At 41.2% G+C, this 18,584-nt stretch overlaps 2 protein-coding genes across 2 annotated transcripts; both read left to right on the top strand.

Annotated features, from left to right (window-relative positions):
- Positions 1–7,321: 7,321 nt before the first annotated feature.
- LOC107292656 (olfactory receptor 9G4-like) lies at positions 7,322–8,314 on the top strand. Its single transcript, XM_015821767.1, has one exon. The coding sequence runs from the start codon at positions 7,322–7,324 to the stop codon at positions 8,312–8,314; it is 993 nt and encodes a 330-aa protein (XP_015677253.1).
- Positions 8,315–17,331: 9,017 nt separating this feature from the next.
- On the top strand, positions 17,332–18,267 carry LOC107292655 (olfactory receptor 9G4-like). Its single transcript, XM_015821766.1, has one exon. It carries the CDS (start codon positions 17,332–17,334, stop codon positions 18,265–18,267), a length of 936 nt encoding a protein of 311 aa, XP_015677252.1.
- Positions 18,268–18,584: the final 317 nt, after the last annotated feature.

Raw genomic sequence — 18,584 nt, 5'->3', positions numbered from 1 at the left:
ACAGTTCTAGCAGCAACTGATGCAATATAGAACGTCCCAGCAGCTCCGGCAGGAGTTGAAATGGAGTTTAAATGCAAAATAAATACACTATAAATGAGATGGAGATCCAATCAGGGCCTAGCTACTTTCCTGGTGGATCCTCCCAAAACTTACAGTTCTAGCAGCAACTGATGCAATATAGAACGTCCCAGCAGCTCCGATGTAGTTCCCATCTTCAAAAAAGGGAAAAAAATAGATCCAGGAAATTACAGACCTATCAGCCTCACCTCAATACCTGGGAAGATTCTGGAAAAGATAATCAAACAATGAATCAGCAAACACCTAGAGGCAAACAAAGTCATTACCAAAAGCCAACATGGGTTTGTCAAAAACAGATCATGCCTGACAAATCTTATTGCATTCTTTGACCAAGTGAAAAAATTAGTGGACCAGAGGAATGCTGTAGATATAATTTATTTGGACTTCAATAAGGCATTTGATAAAGTAGATCACAACCTACTACTTGATAAGATAGAAAAATGTGGGTTAGACAGCTCACCACCAGATGGATTCATAGCTGGCTGACCAGCCGTACTCAGTATGTAGTCCTCAATGGAACTGCATCTACATGGAGGGAAGTGAGTAGAGGGGTGCCCCAGGGCTCTGTTTGGGGCCCAGTGCTCTTCAACATCTTCATCAATGATTTGTATGAGGGGATAGATGGGGAACTCATCAAATTTGCAGACAACACCAAGCTGGCAGGAATAGCCAACACTCCAGAAGATAGGCTTAAGATATAGAAGGATCTTGACAGACATGAACACAGCACTATCTAACAAAATGAAATTCAACGGTGAATTTAGGCAAGAAAAACCAAATGTACAGGTATAGTATAGGAGGTACCTTGCTCAATAATAGTAACTGTGAGAGGGATCTCAGAGTCCTAGTGGACAATCACTTAAATATGAGCCAGCAGTGTGCTGCAGCTGCCAAAAAAGCCAACACAGTGCTAGGCTGCATTAATAGAGGGATAGAATCAAGATCACGTGAAGTATTAATACCACTTTATAATGCCTTGGTAAGGCCACACTTGGAATACTGCATCCAGTTTTGGTCACCATGATGTAAAAAAGATGTTGAGACTCTAGAAAGAGTACAGAGAAGAGCAACAAAGATGATTAGGGGACTGGAGGCTAAAACATACAAGGAACAGTTGCTGGAATTGGGTATGTCTAGTTTAATGAAGAGAAGGATGAGGGGGGACATGATAGCAGTGTTCCAATATCTCAGGGGCTGTCACAAAGAAGAGGGAGTCAAGCTATTCTCCAAAGCACCTGAAGGCAGGACAAGGAGCAACAGGTGGAAGCTAACCAAAGAGAGAAGCAACCTAGAACTAAGGAGAAACTTCCTGACCCTTAGAACAATTAATCAGTGGAACAGCCTGCCTCCAGAAGCTGTGAATGCTCCAACACTGGAAGTCTTTAAGAAGAGATTGGACAGCCATTTGTCTGAATTGGTATAGGGTTTCCAGCCTGAGCAGGGAGTTGGACTAGATGACCTCCAAGGTCCCTTCCAACTTTATTATTATTATTATTATAGAAGAAACCTAGAATTAAGGAGAAACTTCCTGACAGTGAGGACAAACAACCAGTGGAAGAGCTTGCCTCCTGAAATAGTGGGTGCTCCATCACTGGAGATTTTTAAGAAGAGGCTAGATAGACACTTGTCTGAGATGGTATAGGACTTACTCCTGCTTAAGCGGGGGGCTGGACTAGAAGACCTCCAAGGTCCCTTCCAGCTCTATTCTATAATAACCAAACCAACTCCATACTCCTTCCTTTTACTTCTAATAATCTTGAACTTTAACTCATTCAGATGTTGTCTCTGGCTTTGGTCCTTCTGCAATTTTTCTTTTTCCCATCCCAGAGGCTTCTTTGAGGCTTTAACAGACCTCTTTTGCAAATTAAGCAAACAGCCATTGTCTTGATTTGTCATTTATATTTCTGCTATGATTTTCAAAGTTTTAACCAGCTTCTTATGGATATTCAATAAAAAGTCCTTGTCACAGTCATTCTCTTGGCTTGCCATTTGTAATTCTATTTTGATCACCTTCTTTGTTTTGTAATCCACACTATTTTTTAAAAAAGAAATTATCCAGTGTTTCTGGTTCTAGTATTTCTGCATCAGATTTAACATCTTTTGGACATAGTCTGTCCACAGAATCAGACATCATTGCTGACATTTCTGACATTGTGGCTAATAGTATCTGGTTCCCTTCTTCGAAAATTATAAACTGAAGGCAAAAAGATAGATATGAGATCTTTCTATTTGCAGTATTACTTTTTCATAATAATTTTTATTGAAGTTTAAAAATACAAAGATAAAAAATTAATACAAACTAAGAAAAATGTGTGTGTTGGGGGGGGAGAGAGAGAGAGAGAAAGGAGAATGGAAAAAGAAATATAAATTATCAACTTCTCTAACATTTTAACCAACCATTCATGCCATAATCTCCTGTTTTTATCTATTAACAAATAGGTGTAGTGCCACTCCCGTAGGGACCACTTAAGTCTGGGCCCTCCCGACCTACCCTCCAAGTGGCCACCAGCCCAAGGAGGTCTCTCATGTTGGCACCTCTGCCTAACAGGGCACATAACACAGTGGTATTCAGTCATGATTGACAGCCATGCACATGGGGTGGTGATGGTTGCTCTCTCTCGATGGTGTCTCACGTGGGATGATGGTGGTTGATCTCAGGCAATAAGAACTTACAGGGAAGATGGTAGTCAATCTCTAATGACAACAACTAGCCCAGAATGATGTTAATTAGCCTCTAGTGATGGCAACTTGCCTAGAACAATGGCGGTCAGTCTCTGGTGACAGCAATTTGCCTAAAACAATGGTAGCCAGTCTCTGGTGACAGCAACTTGCCTAAAACAATGGTAGCCAGTCTCTGGTGGCAATAACTTGCCTAAAACAATGGTAGCCAGTCTCTGGTGGCAACAACTTGCCCAGGACAATGTTAATCCGTCTTTGATGACAACAACTTGCCTAGAATGATGGCAATCAATCTCTGGTGCTGGCAGAAGCCTCCCTTGTCTACTCTCCTCACCCCTCTCTGATCTCATTCCATGGAATCCCTTTTTATCTCCCCCAGCTGATCCTATAAAGAAAAAAAAACCTTACCTCCCACTAAAAGGCATATGTCAAACTCTTTCCTAACTCTCCCTTTGCCTAACTTACTCCAACGAGGGAAAGGAATTAAAACTCCCCAAACTACCCTCTCTCCCTCTCTTCGTCTGGCCTGCCCACATCGAAAGAGAAAGAAACAATAAAACTTCACTTTCCCCCCACCCCACCCCACCCTCTCTCTCTCTCTGCCTGGCCTGCTTCAAACAAACAGCTCTGGCAAGCTACTCCCACTCTCTCTCCCTCTGCCTGGCCTACTTCCAGCAAACAGCTCCAGCAATTACTCTCACTCTCTCTATCCCTTTCCCTTTCATCCGGCTTGCCTGTAACGAAGCAAAAAAAAAAGCAAATGCAAAAACCCCAGCTTCTTACTCTCTCTTCAATCAGCTGGCTCAGAACGGCAAGCTCCACCAAGCCTTCTCTCTTCCTCCCTTCCTCCCTTCTATCGGCTTCCTCCTCCTTTTTCTTCCCTCCTCCGAGCCATGCCCCACCGCCAGACCCATGGCAGCTGCTGGAGCTCTTCATCTTCCTGCCAAATCGGCAGGGCTCCTGCAAAGCCTCTCAGCTGGCCCCATTCTCACCCCAACTCCGCTACATAGGTAACAAATAATAAAGCCACATCATTCAAACATAATCAGCAAAAGTCTGTTAAGTTAGAAGAAAGAAGAATATAATATATTTAACCTTGAATAAATCAATCAATTTCATATTCTTTCCTTTCATTTACACAGTAATTTATCATTTTTTTTCTAAAAATGCAATAAAAATCCTTTCTTCCCATATCTGATTCTCGTGTCTATCTTTTTGCTTTCAATTCATTTTTTTTCCCTTTGGCTGTTTCCTTGTTTGGTAAATGAACAAATAATCACAAAAGCAACAAAAGACTGGTTATTACCAATAATTTGATTTTTTTTTTCCTGAAAAGGCTCCAAGGCAAGTGATGATTACAGCTGAGTTTCCAAGTGCCCTCAAGGTAGAAGTGAATTGTTTACCTGGAGAACTCAGCCAGCACAAGGGAGAGTGTTTTTTTTCTTACACAAGAAAAAACTCCCTTGGGAGCATTAGGAAAAAATATTTTGGTGTTATAATAATATTCCCATTTCAGATTGTCAAGAGCTTGCAACTGCTTCCATAGGAAAATGAGACTGTCTAATCTCAGGAAGGAGCCACATGGTTATTTTACTTGGGGAAAAATAAGACTCCCATATAGGCTAATTGGTTGGCTTTTTCAAAAGATCTTAACAGGAAACTGTATTTAGCTTCATTCAGGTAAGTTTGATGTCTTGTGGCATAATTTATGTAGATGTCTCCTAAGCTTCTGCCATTCTAGGAGCTAGGTCTATACTAGTCCTCCCGTGGCCCCTCTTCTCACATCTGACAGCCAAGGCTGTCAGAGGCAGGCTCACACGGGTCCAGTCCTGCCCTTCTTTGAACAGAAGAAGGTGTTCAGAAGTGGTTCATCTTTCCGATTTCTGATTCCCCCCCCAGAAGCAGGTCCTTGCATGGTGGAAGCTGACTTCAGAACCATCCTCTTTGGGGGACAATCAAATAAAATTAGGATTAAATGTGGTTCTCTATAATTTCCTGCACAGAGTGATGCCTGAGATTGAACCTGAGTTATAACCCTGTGCTCTTGCGAGCTAGAGGATTGTATGACAAATAGAAACTTCAAAGAAGGTACAAGAAATGTTGAAATGCTGTCATTTTCTGGAGGGGGATTTCAAGGGTCCAGAAATATGAGTTTTTCAACAAAGAAAATGGTATAGGGTTTCCTGCCTGAGCAGGGGGTTGGACTAGATAACCTCCAAGGTACCTTCCAACTTTATTATTATTATTATTATTATTATTATTATTATTATTAAGAAGAAGAAGAACATCCTTGTATTAGATAATATGGACATCGCAGTAATTTATGGTTTAGAGGGAAGGATTTGGACTTGAGGTAGTTTATGTTAATTAAGGAATTTGAATGCATTAAGCAAGTACTGTAAGATTTAAAAGGTTGAATACTGAAGGTGTCCCAGAACCAAGTAATTTACGTCAGCAAAGATGGATCCATTACTCTATTGTACTACTACTGCTATTGTAATACTATTTTATTAGTATTATGGTAGAAAAGACACTTGATATTTGCTCTGATTTTGTGGAATCTGCTAATTTTGTCTTTCCCAAAAAGTTGCCTTCTACATGTTAAAATTATAGCTCCCACAATCACCAAGTCATCACTCTCTGGAACTTTGAAATAATTCTGATTTTTTTTGGGGGGGGATTGCCCTCCTGTCCATTGTGTTGAGGGCAGGAAATTTTCATATGCTAACCCTTGCATCTCTGTTAACAGTCATTCTCTTTCAAAGCTCTTGTACACCCACATATGTGGAAGTTACTCATACTGTATTCAGTATGGGGTCAATGCCTACAGAGGTGAATAATATTATAAACTAAGCCCCTCCGTGGACCCTTACCCTGCCTTTAACAAAAGGCACAACTCCTTGGAGTCCTGAAGCCTCAGCCGGAGATGTCAACACAATTGGCATTAATATTAGCAACAAAAATAAACATGCAAACCTCAATTTTATTGCACAAATAATCTCCCCATCTTATAAAGGTTCCAGTTTTAGTGCACTGTTAATAAGTGGTGTAAAAGAAAGACGATAAAAGGATAGCAAACGTGAATAAAGGAAACAATCTATGCAATTGTTTAGATACACTTTTAGCCTTCCCCCCAAAAGCAGCAGGTGTTGCAGTCTGAGCAATTCTTGGGCTTTGCTGTTTCTTTCTCCAAGTCAACAAGAGACCTTATCCATCCAACTCTGATCAGCTGTATTGGATGATTTTGTTTGCCTTAATTTGGGATATTATAGATTGCATTGTTATAAACCCTCCTTTTATTTCTTTTTTCCTTTGTAGTCCTTACAAAATTAAAGTTTTAAAAATATTGGGATGGTTCACTATATTGATTTAAAAGCGATTTTATAATACTATCTTTGTACCTGCATGGCCAACAATCTTAGTAGCTGCAAAATTAAATGTGTGTCCTTAACAACTGGAGAGAACAACATGAACAATGCAAGCACAATTCAAGCACAAGCATTTATTACAGGCACAAAAAGGAGAGAAAAGAAAAAAGAAGGTATAAGACGAACTATATAGCACACCCTGCCATGCATCAAAAACATTTTGGAAGCAGTAGAATGCAGCTTCCAAGATCTGCAAGTGGGCATCGCACACTGCCCAGAGGCTACTGTACAAGGACAAATTATGCATTGTAAACATCATTTGGAGGTGGAGATACTTCCAAGGTAATCTACCGGATCCCCTGCATGGATTGCCCCTGTGACTATGTAGGACAGAAGGGGAGGAAGCTAACCACCAGATTGCAAGAACACGTGAGAGGTCAGAAAAGGAAAACTAAACTCACTGGTAGCTTCACGTTACAATGAACAAGGACACTCGTTTAGTTTCACAGCAACTAAGTTCATTGACCATGCAGGTACAAAGACAGCCAGGGAAATGACTGAATCTGGGAAACAGGCTCCTTGTCAGTTAACAGGAGTGCTGATTTACCACCAGTTTATCAAATACTTAGGAGCTGAGGGCTTGGCAGCACGAGGAAGTGACAGCCAATCCCCAGCCATCAACACACCAATCAGCCCATAGGAAAGCACAGCACAGCCCAAAGCACGTATTCCAGTACAGAGAAGTTCCCTGTAGATGGGCTCCAGCATGAGTCCAGAAGCTCAGAAGAGTAAAACTCTGCTCCCGGTGACCGACCCAAATTTGATCTCACATAATTTAACTCTTTCTGAAAATATGATAAATTTTATTCCTCCACCCATCTGTGACATTTTTCTAGATGAAAACTGTTGCCTACACTCATCACAATACTCAGTCAGATAAGGTTAGTACCTTCTTTGGGTAGTTTTGGCAAAAATCATGGAGTACATCCAATTCAAGCATGAATCCTGTACATATTTATGGAATGTTCAAAAACTAGAAGCAAAATTAGTTTGGGGCAAAATAGTTTGGGACAGGATATCAAATAGGGTATTTTTCAACCTATGCTTCAAAATCATAACATGAATTATCTGTTGTGGGACTGAGAACTGCAAAATATTTCTCTTTCCACTCTAAACAGGTTACACTTATGAAAATGATGGAAGTGGAAAGCAATTGGACACTGGTTACTGAGTTTGTCTTGGTTGGGTTTACAACAGACCCATTTCTACGCATAATTTTCTTTGTGCTGTTCTTGGCTTCCTACATCCTAACATTGACTGGGAACCTGGGCCTCATGTCCCTGATCTACCTGGACTCCCGCTTGCACACACCCATGTACTTCTTTGTGGGCAGCCTTTCCTTCCTGGATATTTGGTACTCCTCGGTCTACACTCCTCGGATCTTGTCTGACTGTGTGTCCAAGAACAATCACATGACCATTGCTGGTTGCACAGCCCAGTTCTTCTTCTCTGCTGGATTAACCTTCACTGAATGTTTCTTACTGGCCTCCATGGCCTATGACCGCTTTGTGGCCATCTGCAACCCACTTCTTTATGCCACTGCCATGCCCAAGAAGCTCTGCATCCAGCTGGTGGTGGGATCTTATGTAGTGGGATTTGCCAATTCAATTGCACACACTGGTAACACCTTCCGTCTACACTTTTGTGGTAATAATATCATAAACCACTACTTTTGTGATGTACTACCACTTGTGAAGATGGCCTGTGATGACACACAAGTACACGAACTCATCCTGAAAGCTACCATTGGTTGTAATTTGCTAGTAACCACAGCTATCATTGTGAGTTCCTACATTGGTATTGGGGCAGCCATAGTCCACATTCGCTCAGCCACAGGGAGACGCAAAGCCTTCTTCACTTGTTCGGCCCACCTGGTCTCAGTCACCCTTTTTTATGGCTCCATTCTCATCATGTACTCCAGGGCCAACTCTCAACACACTCCAAGTTCAGACAAGGCAAATGCCTTGTTCTATACAGTAGTCAACCCTCTGGTCAATCCTTTGATTTACAGTTTACGCAATAAAGATGTGAAGGCAGCCTTCAAGAAAGTCTGGGGAAAATTTCTAGCACAGAAAAGAATGGCATTGATATATTCTTTACTCAAATTAGATTGCAGATGCAAAAATTAACCTCTAGCCTCTAGTGTGAGCCTTCCTTCCTTCCTTCCTTCCTTCCTTCCTTCCTTCCTTCCTTCCTTCCTTCCTTCCTTCCTTCCTTCCTTCCTTCATTCCTTCCTTCCTTCCTTCCTTCCAACCAACAGTGAGAAAGGCAACATGTCCTCAAAATGTCCACACTCATTTTGTTTAATAGCTGTTTCCCATGAATGCATCTTCCCTCAACTTTTCCTATCTAGTAGTATCCTCAAAGTTATATATACAAGCAGAGAAAAAGAATTAAAAAGAGTAGGTAGAATGTAAATAAAATCACTAGATTAGACGATCATAAGAAAATTTGTGTATGGGAAAGGCAAATACTTATGGAAGAAAAATATGCCTAACTTTCTCTCAATCTATACCCACAATTTGAAAATTAGCATAGGGTGTTCTCACAACCACGTTCACATGCGCATTCACTTCTCAAATTGGGAGAAATGCATTCCAGCCTTAACTGCATTGATTCAATACCTAACACCTGTCATAGCAATCTGAACAGCAAATCTTTCTAGATTTCACATGGGCTAATTTAAGCACAGCCATTCATGGATTTCCCCAGCTTTGTTTCCTCTTCCTGCTAGTACCACAGTCTGGCACAAAAGACAATCACAAATTCCTCTTTTTAAATGAAGGTCGGGTGGGGTTGATTTACTGTTTTGTTAGTTACCTTGATATAACATTTAGCCACCTATCAAGTTACCAAAGTGACAGGTTAGGGCCACACGGTACTCAGTGCCTATAGTCTGAAATTCTTCCAAGGGCAGAAAAGAGAATTTACAAGTAGTTCCTCCATGTCTCCTGAGACCAAGCAAGCCTATACCATAAACACTCCTGCTTCCAGGGACAACGGCTTCATCAGAAGACGACTAGCCTTGATTTTTAATTACAGATCCCCCCCCTTTCATAAACTCAGGAACTAAGTTTATATGGAATCTACTTCTACAAATGCATCCCAAAGCACTTGGCAAGAATGAGAGGCAGCTGCCTCATGGGAACCAGGCACCTGTTTTTCCTGCAGCACCAAACAAAATGGCAGAGGGAAGATGCTGCTGGCCAGAGGGGAGGGACAGCCTGAAGGAGGCAGAGGAGGAGGGGCAGACAGGATCAGATGAACCCTTAGGACAGTGGTTCTCAACCTGTGGGTCGGGACCCCATTTGGGGTCGATCGACCATTTCACGGGGGTCGCCAAGCAAGGCTGTCCGCCATTTTTTTTGTCCGCCTTTTTTTTGTCTGCCATTTTTTTTCCCTTTTCCAGCGGGTGCCTTACCTCCCTTGGGCTGGGCCAGCTGGTGGTCGGCCTGCTCCATCTCTGCCGCTTGCCAGCTATGCCTCGGCCGGCGCAGGGGGCGGAACCACGCATGCGCGGCGCTCCCGGGCAGGGAAAGTCCTCGACTTACAACCGGTTGGGTAGTCCTCAACTACAACCAGTTTAGTCCTCGACTTACGACCGGTTTAGTCCTCGACTTACGACCGGTTGGGGTCGCGGCATTAAAAAGGTTGAGAACCACTGCCTTAGGAGAAGGCAGGAGAGAAGGTGAAGAATGCCATGAGAGGAAATTGATTTTTTTTTTTTTCAGAAATGGCTAGGAAAATAAAATTATGCATTAAATCAGGAAAACAAATATAATAGGAAAGAAGCTCAGGTTGACTCCACCATTATTTACTGGGTATAAGAGGGAGGGAAGGGGAAACACAGTCACACATTTATTGGTTGTGTTACTGCAGCCCTTTTCAATAAAGTAGAGTTCCCATGAAAACTTGTGGAGTCTGTTTTGTCAACTGGCTTACCTTGAAAGGATGACATAATGTGAATTTGGGGGAAAATGAATTGATCAACAGGATGGTATTAGTCCCTGATCAGATGCTGTGGATTGGGGAGAGGTTTTCTGGGAGATTGAGGACAGGCCAGAACATCACTGTTTTGATGGGTAAGGGAGTTACGATGGAAGATAGTGGGATGGCCACTCTCAGGGAAAGGCCCCAAATAGGTTGATCTTGTGGCTTGTTCCACTTAGCTACAGGTCAGTAGAACTTTGAAGGGCTGAGTTTTCAGCTACTGCTGCTGAATGCTAAGTTGATCTCCTATAAGGCTGTCCTCATCTGTGACGTGATCACAAATGAGGGGGCTGACCTAGTGTACACTGCTGAAACTTGGCTGTTCTTGGAAAGAGGTGTTCTCCTCTCAAACATATGAAAGCTTTTATGCTTAGAAGGCACTGAGTCTGCAGGCTTTCATGTTTTGGTGTTGTAGCTTGCTCACAAGGAGGCTGGTATTTTCCCTTCACCACACAAGTCATAGAGAACATCCTAGAAGTTTTCTAATTTATTCTCAATAAATGTAGCTGAAGATGAAAGAAACAGAAGAATCAGGAATATATTTATGGATTTATAATCATGAGAAGCCATTTCTGAGAATGTTGCCTAGAAAAATCACATGGAATTGTTTCTGCAACCACCAGGAGTCAAACTGGATTCTGGCAGGTGGGATGTTGGGGATTGTCATCGAAGAGGAATCTATGCAGACTGTAGGGGGATTTAATATTCTCAAGAATTTCTTCAATCTTCTGCACCAATGAAAAGGTACACTGCACGTACAGTGCAACAATCCACAGCCAAGGATCAGCTTCTATCATAGTTGCCCAATAGCTTATTTTGCAGAATATTATTCTGTGAATTGCAGAAAGAAACAGAAATCTTGCCGTCCTGCTGCTCCCAATGACATCTTTTGGAAGAGTCCTTGGTCTTTTTGCTCTCTCTCCTCAAAACATTTGGCACAATTTGTTTTTAAATTCAGATTTTAAAAAAGTTTGAGCAGTTTTTAATTTGGTTCTTCTTGTTGTGTCAGAGTTATAACCGTTTCATGGGCAACTGTTATAACTGTTTCATTGCTCAAGCCTATACACAAGAATCTAGTCAACTAAAGTTCAGTACTAAATTGGCACCAAATAACGGTCAATGGTGTTCGGTTCTGTGCATTGGTAAGGCATTGAGACGCGGCAGGAGTAACAACAGTTGCTTCTTTATTCAAGCTTCAACAGAACAACACAAAATGGTGCGGATCCCTTTTATACCCTTTTGCAGGGAACAGCATCAGCCAATAAATGCAACGTATTTTCCCGCTTTGCGCGTGCACAATAGGCTGGAGACAGCCTGTCTGGCCCGGGTCTCTCTGCAGCTTCCTGGTCTGCCTGGGTCTCTCTGCCTGGGTCTGCCTGGGTCTCTCTGCAGCTTCCTGCATCTGATCTGTCACTCACAGTCCCAGGACATAACAAATGGAATTTAAGAGGGGTTGGACTTGGACCATTAGTGGGAACATAACAATTCTAGGCTGATGATTCATTTAACTCCACCACCCCCAACTCTGGCTGCTCTTCTCTTACACTATTTCAGAAATGATATACATTTGCATTTTTAATTTTGTGTTTCTTTTCTCTGCTTATTACCAAATCTGCATTTCAGAGTTTTTTCCAGAAAAGGTCTGGACAAGTGATGAGTGCAGCTGAATTTCTAAATGGCCTCAAGGCGGAAGATAAGTGTTTATCTAAAGAACTTAGTAGCCTCAGGGAATCTTTTCTTAGATAAAACTCCCTTTGGAGGAGTTAAGGTAAAAAAACAAAACCCTTTGGCATCATATTAATATTCCCACTTCAAATCATCAAATGCTTCCACAGGGAACTGGGATTGCCTAATTTGAAGGACTATTGTGGGCATCTTGCTCAGGAAGACATAAGACTCCCATATAAGCCAATATATGGGCTTGTCCAAACAGACTTAAAGGGAAAATGAACTTGGCTTTGTTAAGGTAAGTTTGATGCCTCTGGACATAATTTAGAGAGTTGCCCCCTAAGCTTCAATTGTTCCCCCAGTTTGGATCTGACTTGATGGCCACTCAATTTCTTCTCACTTTCTCTAAAAGACAGCAGGATTTAATATTGCCACTGACAAGGACCTTAGAATGAGGATAGAAGATGAAGTCCAAGTGTAGTTCTGAGAACAAGACAGCGGAAGCTTTTGACAACATTTCCTTTGAAATGGTTATTTACGTAAACTGCTGACCTTCATGAAGTGGAAAGTGAACACTGTTTGAGGAAAAGAGAGAGTAAACCTAGATCTAAGCAAAAGATAACTCGCTGATGAGATGAGTCACCTGAGAACATTGGTTGCATAGCTTGCAGCTGTACAAGGTAAATGAGAGCAGATCTTTTCTGCTGCTCCACTGGCAGGAAATGTGGTCAGTGAATGGCATCAGGGAGGGGCATCCGCATGCTCTTTGGTCACAAGAAAATTATGTCAAAGAAAGAACCAGTTTATAAAACAACACAGAGCAGCCACCCATGATGTTGCTTGTGCTTAAGTGATCCAAGGATATCATTCAAGGATAGGTTGAAAGATAGAGCAGCACAGCCAACTCAAGGCAACCAGCTTGGGACTCTTGCTAAAAGGGAGAAAATTATTCTGCTTCTTCCCCCCCCACCTCCAATTTTGGGGAGGAACCCTGTTTAGATTTTCTACCAAAAGTGTGTCTGGTTTTTTCTCATGAAATTGGGAGAGGGAAGCTACTTTTGAATCATAAATGCTGGGTCAATCAAAGAGAACAACTAAAACCATGTTGGAATAAATGTATTTTCATGGACTTTCCTGCATAAAGAGCACTGCATGACAGTGAAATCAAGTTATAGCTCCAAAGCTTAGGAAAGCTAGAGAATGGTATGCCTCATAGAACCCTCAGGTGCTACAGGAACTGTTCAGATGGTCTTAATTTCTGGAGAAGGTTTTCAAGGATTCAGAAAGATAAGAAGCTTTTCAATAAATGTCATCATCATGTCAGATCAGGATATTTTAGGGATTAGAGGAAAGAGATTTAGACATAGCTTGGCTTACCCTAAAGAATTGAATAGGTTAAACATTTAAGATGTAAAAGGTTGACTGCTGAAGGCATCATGGAACAAAGCAGCAAATTTCAGCTGCAGAGTATCTTACTGGAGTGCAGGTGATAAGTGTGATACCAGGTATTGCTTTGGTTTGGTAAAATTAACTCATTCTGTCTTTCCCAACTTGGTGCTTACAGTACCCTGTGAATTAGAATCAGAGAGCCCAAACCTTCACTGTCTGCTATTTTGAAGTACTGTAATTCACTTCCAGTTGATTGCTTTGAGGGCAGAAACAGTTCATAAGCTGACCTTGCATCTGTTATACCAGCACTCTTCTATGCTCACATACAGTGTGTGGAACTAATTCCCACCGAATGCTATATGGGGTTTACGTTATGCCTACGAAAGACCATAACTTTGTAAATTGCATCATGCATGTGCCCCCTATGCATCCTTTAACAAAGGCTGTGGCTCCTTGGAAACTCAAAAGGTCAGCAGGCTATCGACCAAATTGGCATTAACGTCAACAACAGAAACAGAGGAACAACATTTAGGTTTTGCCCAATTTTCCTCTTCACTTTTTGTTGGCTCCAACATTCAACCTTTTACATCTTCGTGTTTAATGTATTCAGCGATGTAAAAGAAAAAAGACAAAAGTGCAGCTAACAAGAACAAAAGAAAATCCAAAGAATTGTTTAGATATTTATTTGGATACATGTGAGTTGGGAGAGGGGGTGCCAGATTAAGAATGCTTGGTTGAGGCATTGGATTCTTCAAAAATTAAAAAAGGGAACAGCGCAGCAACAGAACATTAACTGAACTGAAATTATGAAATGGAGTTGAAGTTCTATTGAAAACTCAGCTAATGTATGAAAGGCAAAATGTTAATAATAGCGATATTGGCAGTAAATTGGAAGATGTTTGATTTTAAAACACTGGTGGTAAGCTTGACTCTATTGAATCTAATTCTAATATTCCCAAAACAGATTAAGGGGAGGAGAGTCATGAGCCAAAAAAATAAGGCTGAGAATGGGAACTGGGAACATCTTCACATACTAATTTGACGAGATTAGTTTTGTGAGGGCAAACTCTTTGGATGAACTAATTATGTATATGTGACAGAGACCATCTTCTCCATATGCAGAACGTGAATGGGCTCGCCTTCCTCCTTCCAATTTGAGACTTTGTCCAAAACTGGCATGTAATAGACTACAAAAACTGGCATGTAATAGACTACCAAGCAATGATTAAGGCAGCGAGTCAGGTTCACATCCTACTCAGCTGTGGAGTTCATTGACTTATATTTAATTTTGTCACATTTACTTAGCCTATGATACCTCACAACACTCTAGTACAGCTGTCAAGGTTGGAGACCCCTGCTCTAGTAGTAAAAAGTAGTAAAAAGAATGGGGAGAAACCAACTGTATTGTCTTGAGCTGATTGGAAAGAATTTTACTCAACAGATAATTTAAATACAACATGATTTCCCCATTAATACAATGATCTGTGTAGGTTCATGTATACAAATGTAGACATTAACAAAATGCATCTCAGGGTCACAGGAATCTAGATATAAATTGCTAGCAATTTTTTTTAAGGAAGATACTCTTACCTGCTTAAAAAGATACACAATTTATGCATCAGTTCCTTGCCAGTTATAGGGAAATGTTCCTTATGATGGTGACTTGCTAGAGTTTGTGGTATTCAGTTCTTTGCAACATTTAAAACAACTGGACTAGTTTAGAGGAATTTTTGGTTCTGCTCCCAGAGGCTAAAGCTATAAGGCAGAAAAATGCCATTCATTTCCACTGTTCAAAACTTACTATTTTTTTTCATTTTCCATAGCAGAATCCATTATTTACCTGCCTTGTGAGATGCTGATATATCTATAGTTCAGATCAAATAAGTAGGCTGTCATGAGTCTGATTAACGAAACACTTAAAAGGACTTTCAGGCATATTTTCTCCTAAAAGCATTTATTAAGGTTACAGAGACGTCAGTACAGCATGGTGGAAATGCTTAGGTCTGGCTTCTCTTCTGTTACGCATATACATTCTAAGCATTCCCCCCCCCTTATTTTGGGGTCATGGTTCACATCTTCCAATCAACTTGGAAGATGTGATTTACTTCCCGTTTCTTTTTCCCGGGCTATCCTTAATTCTCCTCCCTTTTTCCCTGTTGCCTGGTTTAACTATAAAAATACCAGACAGTTCTGCATATTGTCAAAGCAAGAATATACAGTATTTGCAGCATTGACATAGGCATTATTTCCCCCCTCTTTTTATGGACTGAGAATACATCTATTGTAAAATTTATACATGCAAAATGGGGACCTGATCGGTTATTTATAATGTCTCTTTCCTCACTTGCAGTTTATCTTTATAAGCAGAAGTCTGTGCCAAATCCATCTACATAGTTTCATGCCTTCTCTTACCAACCAGCTTCTGTTGCAACAAGAGTGCCTCTAGGCTTCGGATTTGGGGGGGGGGGGTTGCCATTGTTTAAGTGATTAAGAAACTTTCTTCTCCATTTCAGTCCTATATAACCTATTAGGATGATTTTGTCTTAACTAGGGATACTACATAATGCATTGTTATACTCCCTCATTTTTTCATTTCTTTTTCCTTTGTGGCCCCTACAAAATTAAAAATATTGGGACAATTCATTATATTGATTTAAATGTGATTTTATAACACAGTGATATGCTTCAAAGACAGTGATGTGTCTCTGAAGCACAAAAAAAAGTGGAAGCCCTCCTTCTCAGAGTGCAGAACATGGACTTTGTATTCCCTTCAGGTCCAAATGCTGCTCTTATTCTTCTATCCTTGACTGATTCTCTCCTTTGTCCACCTTGGGCCTTTCCTGCTCAAGATTACTCATCTGTTTCAGCCACTTGAACACTTCACAGAGCCACGGTTAGAATTGCTTCACTAAGAGAAGCCCTTCCTTAGCAGAATTGGGGTCCGGGCACTGCAGCAGAGATCCTATCACAGTCCTTAACCCAGTTCCTTTTCTGCACCTCTCCAGTTTCTGCTTTCTTGTTTACACTTTGAGCCATTTAACACTTAATGAGGGGAGGGCTCATTTCATTTTCCCACACACCCATCTACTGTAGCATTTCTTTATGTGAGAATCAATGCCTGTGTTTGAAACAAAACATTAATTCAAGGAAGGTGGAGAGTGGAGATGAAGACAGTATAAACAATCCTATGTTCTATAGTTCATATATATCTCTATGCTGCAAAAACCTTTTTTGAATCTTTTATGGCCTTCTTAGTAAGCTGCTTCACTTCTGGACTTGTGGCAATTGAAGCATCACTTTTTATTTTTTCCCCAAAGAATTTGAGTAAATAGAGTGTTTGTTGGCAGAAGAGCTTTCCTGGAGAATCAGGAAGAGCTTTGTCAAAAGCCTCAGCTGACTGACAATAATTTAGTATCATTTATTCATTTGACCCAACCTTTAAATGGGGCTGGATAGGAAGAAAGTTCTCTCCTTTTGAACTTCATCAGTGATCCACAATGCTTACTGGGGATTTTAGCAAGATTCATGATAAACATATGGAAAGAGTCCAAAAAGAAAAAAAATACAAAAAAGGAGCATGGGAGGAGGAATCCATGGAATATATGCCTCCTTTCCACTTCATCCCATTAAAAAAGGCAACATCTCTTGAGAAATATGTAGAAGTGTTTTTTTATTACTAATCATAGATGGTTTCTCCAACTTCACAGTCATGCCTTCTTCATGACGGTGAAGTTGGACAAAGCATGTATGATTAGTCTTCTTCATGGTCTTCCAACCAGTTTCTCTTCAGCCCCAACCTTGTTAACTGTCTAAGTTCCCAGAAGGTCCATAAAGCACTCATATATGCTGAGACAATCTTCAGAAAAGACTAGGCAAATACATGGAGAGCTACTAAGCAATGTGGGCTTTGTAAATGCTGAATCATATAATATATCCATGATATTAAAAAAGCAGAAGCAAAAGTATTCTGGGGCAAAATGTGTCGAGGAAAGGGCATTCAATACACAATTCAAAACATTAGCATACACTCTTTATATCAGGGCTGAAAACTGCACAATTTTAATTTCTTTTTCAGGTTATGCTTATGAAAATGACGGAAATGAAAGGCAATCAGACATTGGTTACTGATTTTATCCTGGTTGGGTTTACAACAGACCCATTTCTACGCATAATCTTCTTTGTGCTGTTCTTGGCCTCCTATAACCTAACGCTGACTGGGAATCTGGGCCTCATAACCCTGATCTACATAGATTCCCACTTGCACACACCCATGTACTTCTTTGTGGGCAGCCTTTCCTTCCTGGATATCTGGTACTCCTCGGTCTACACTCCTCGGATCTTATTTGACTGTGTGTCTGACAACAACCACATGTCCCTTGCTGGTTGTGCAGCCCAGTTCTTCTTCTCTGCTGGTTTGGCCTACACTGAATGTTTCCTATTGGCCTTCATGGCCTATGACCGCTTTGTGGCCATTTGCAACCCACTCCTTTACCACACTGCCATGCCCAAGAAGCTCTGCATCCAGCTAGTGATAGGAGCTTATGCAGCTGGCTTTGCCAATGCAATTGTACACACTGGCAACACCTTTCGGCTACGTTTCTGTGGGAATAATGTGATCAACCATTACTTCTGTGATGGGCCACCACTTGTTAAAATGTCCTGTAATGACATAGGTGTCTATGAACTCATTGTGGCTGCTGTATTGGGTTCCAATTTGCTAGTAACCACAGCTGTCATTGTGAGCTCATATATTGGCATTGGAGCAGCCATAGTTCGCATCCGATCAGCTGCAGGGAGATGCAAAGCCTTCTTCACTTGTTCAGCTCACTTGATGTCAGTGTCCCTCTTCTATGGTTCCATTTTCATTATGTACCTCACACCCAACTTTCATCACATTCCAAACTGGGACAAGACAAATGCATTGTTCTATACAGTAGTCAACCCTCTGGCCAACCCGTTCATTTACAGCTTACGCAACAAAGACGTGAAGGCAGCCTTCAAGAAAGTCTGGGGGAGATTCACAATACCCAAATGAATGCCATCGATAGTCTCTTTCCCCAGATTTTACTTCAGAGAATTTAAACTTCTTCCTGTAGGGTCAGGCTTCTTTGGGGGGACTTGTTTCCCACATGTGCATTTCCCAGTCTTTTTCCTACCTGAAAGCATTTCAAAATATGGTTCACAATAAGGGAAATAGAATGGAAACATAACAAGCATGATGATGGACATATATGATGGCTTTGGGGTGGATTTCCATCAGTACGCTGATGATACGCAGCTGTACATTTCCACCCCAGGCCACCCCAACGATGCCCTTGACGTGATGACCCGTTGCCTGGAGGCCGTACGGGT

This window comes from Protobothrops mucrosquamatus, unplaced genomic scaffold (genome assembly GCF_001527695.2).
Source record: "Protobothrops mucrosquamatus isolate PMUCROS unplaced genomic scaffold, P.Mucros_1.0 scaffold1399, whole genome shotgun sequence".
Classification (NCBI taxonomy): Eukaryota; Metazoa; Chordata; class Lepidosauria; order Squamata; family Viperidae; genus Protobothrops; species Protobothrops mucrosquamatus.
The sequence above is the reverse complement of the archived record's forward strand: the minus strand, read 5'-3'. Positions and strand labels throughout refer to the sequence as shown.

What these genes read in the sequence shown, in the direction of transcription:
- LOC107292656 (XM_015821767.1), top strand. Translation starts at nt 7,322, where the DNA reads ATGGAAGTGGAAAGCAATTGGACACTGGTTACTGAGTTTGTCTTGGTT.
- LOC107292655 (XM_015821766.1), top strand. Translation starts at nt 17,332, where the DNA reads ATGAAAGGCAATCAGACATTGGTTACTGATTTTATCCTGGTTGGGTTT.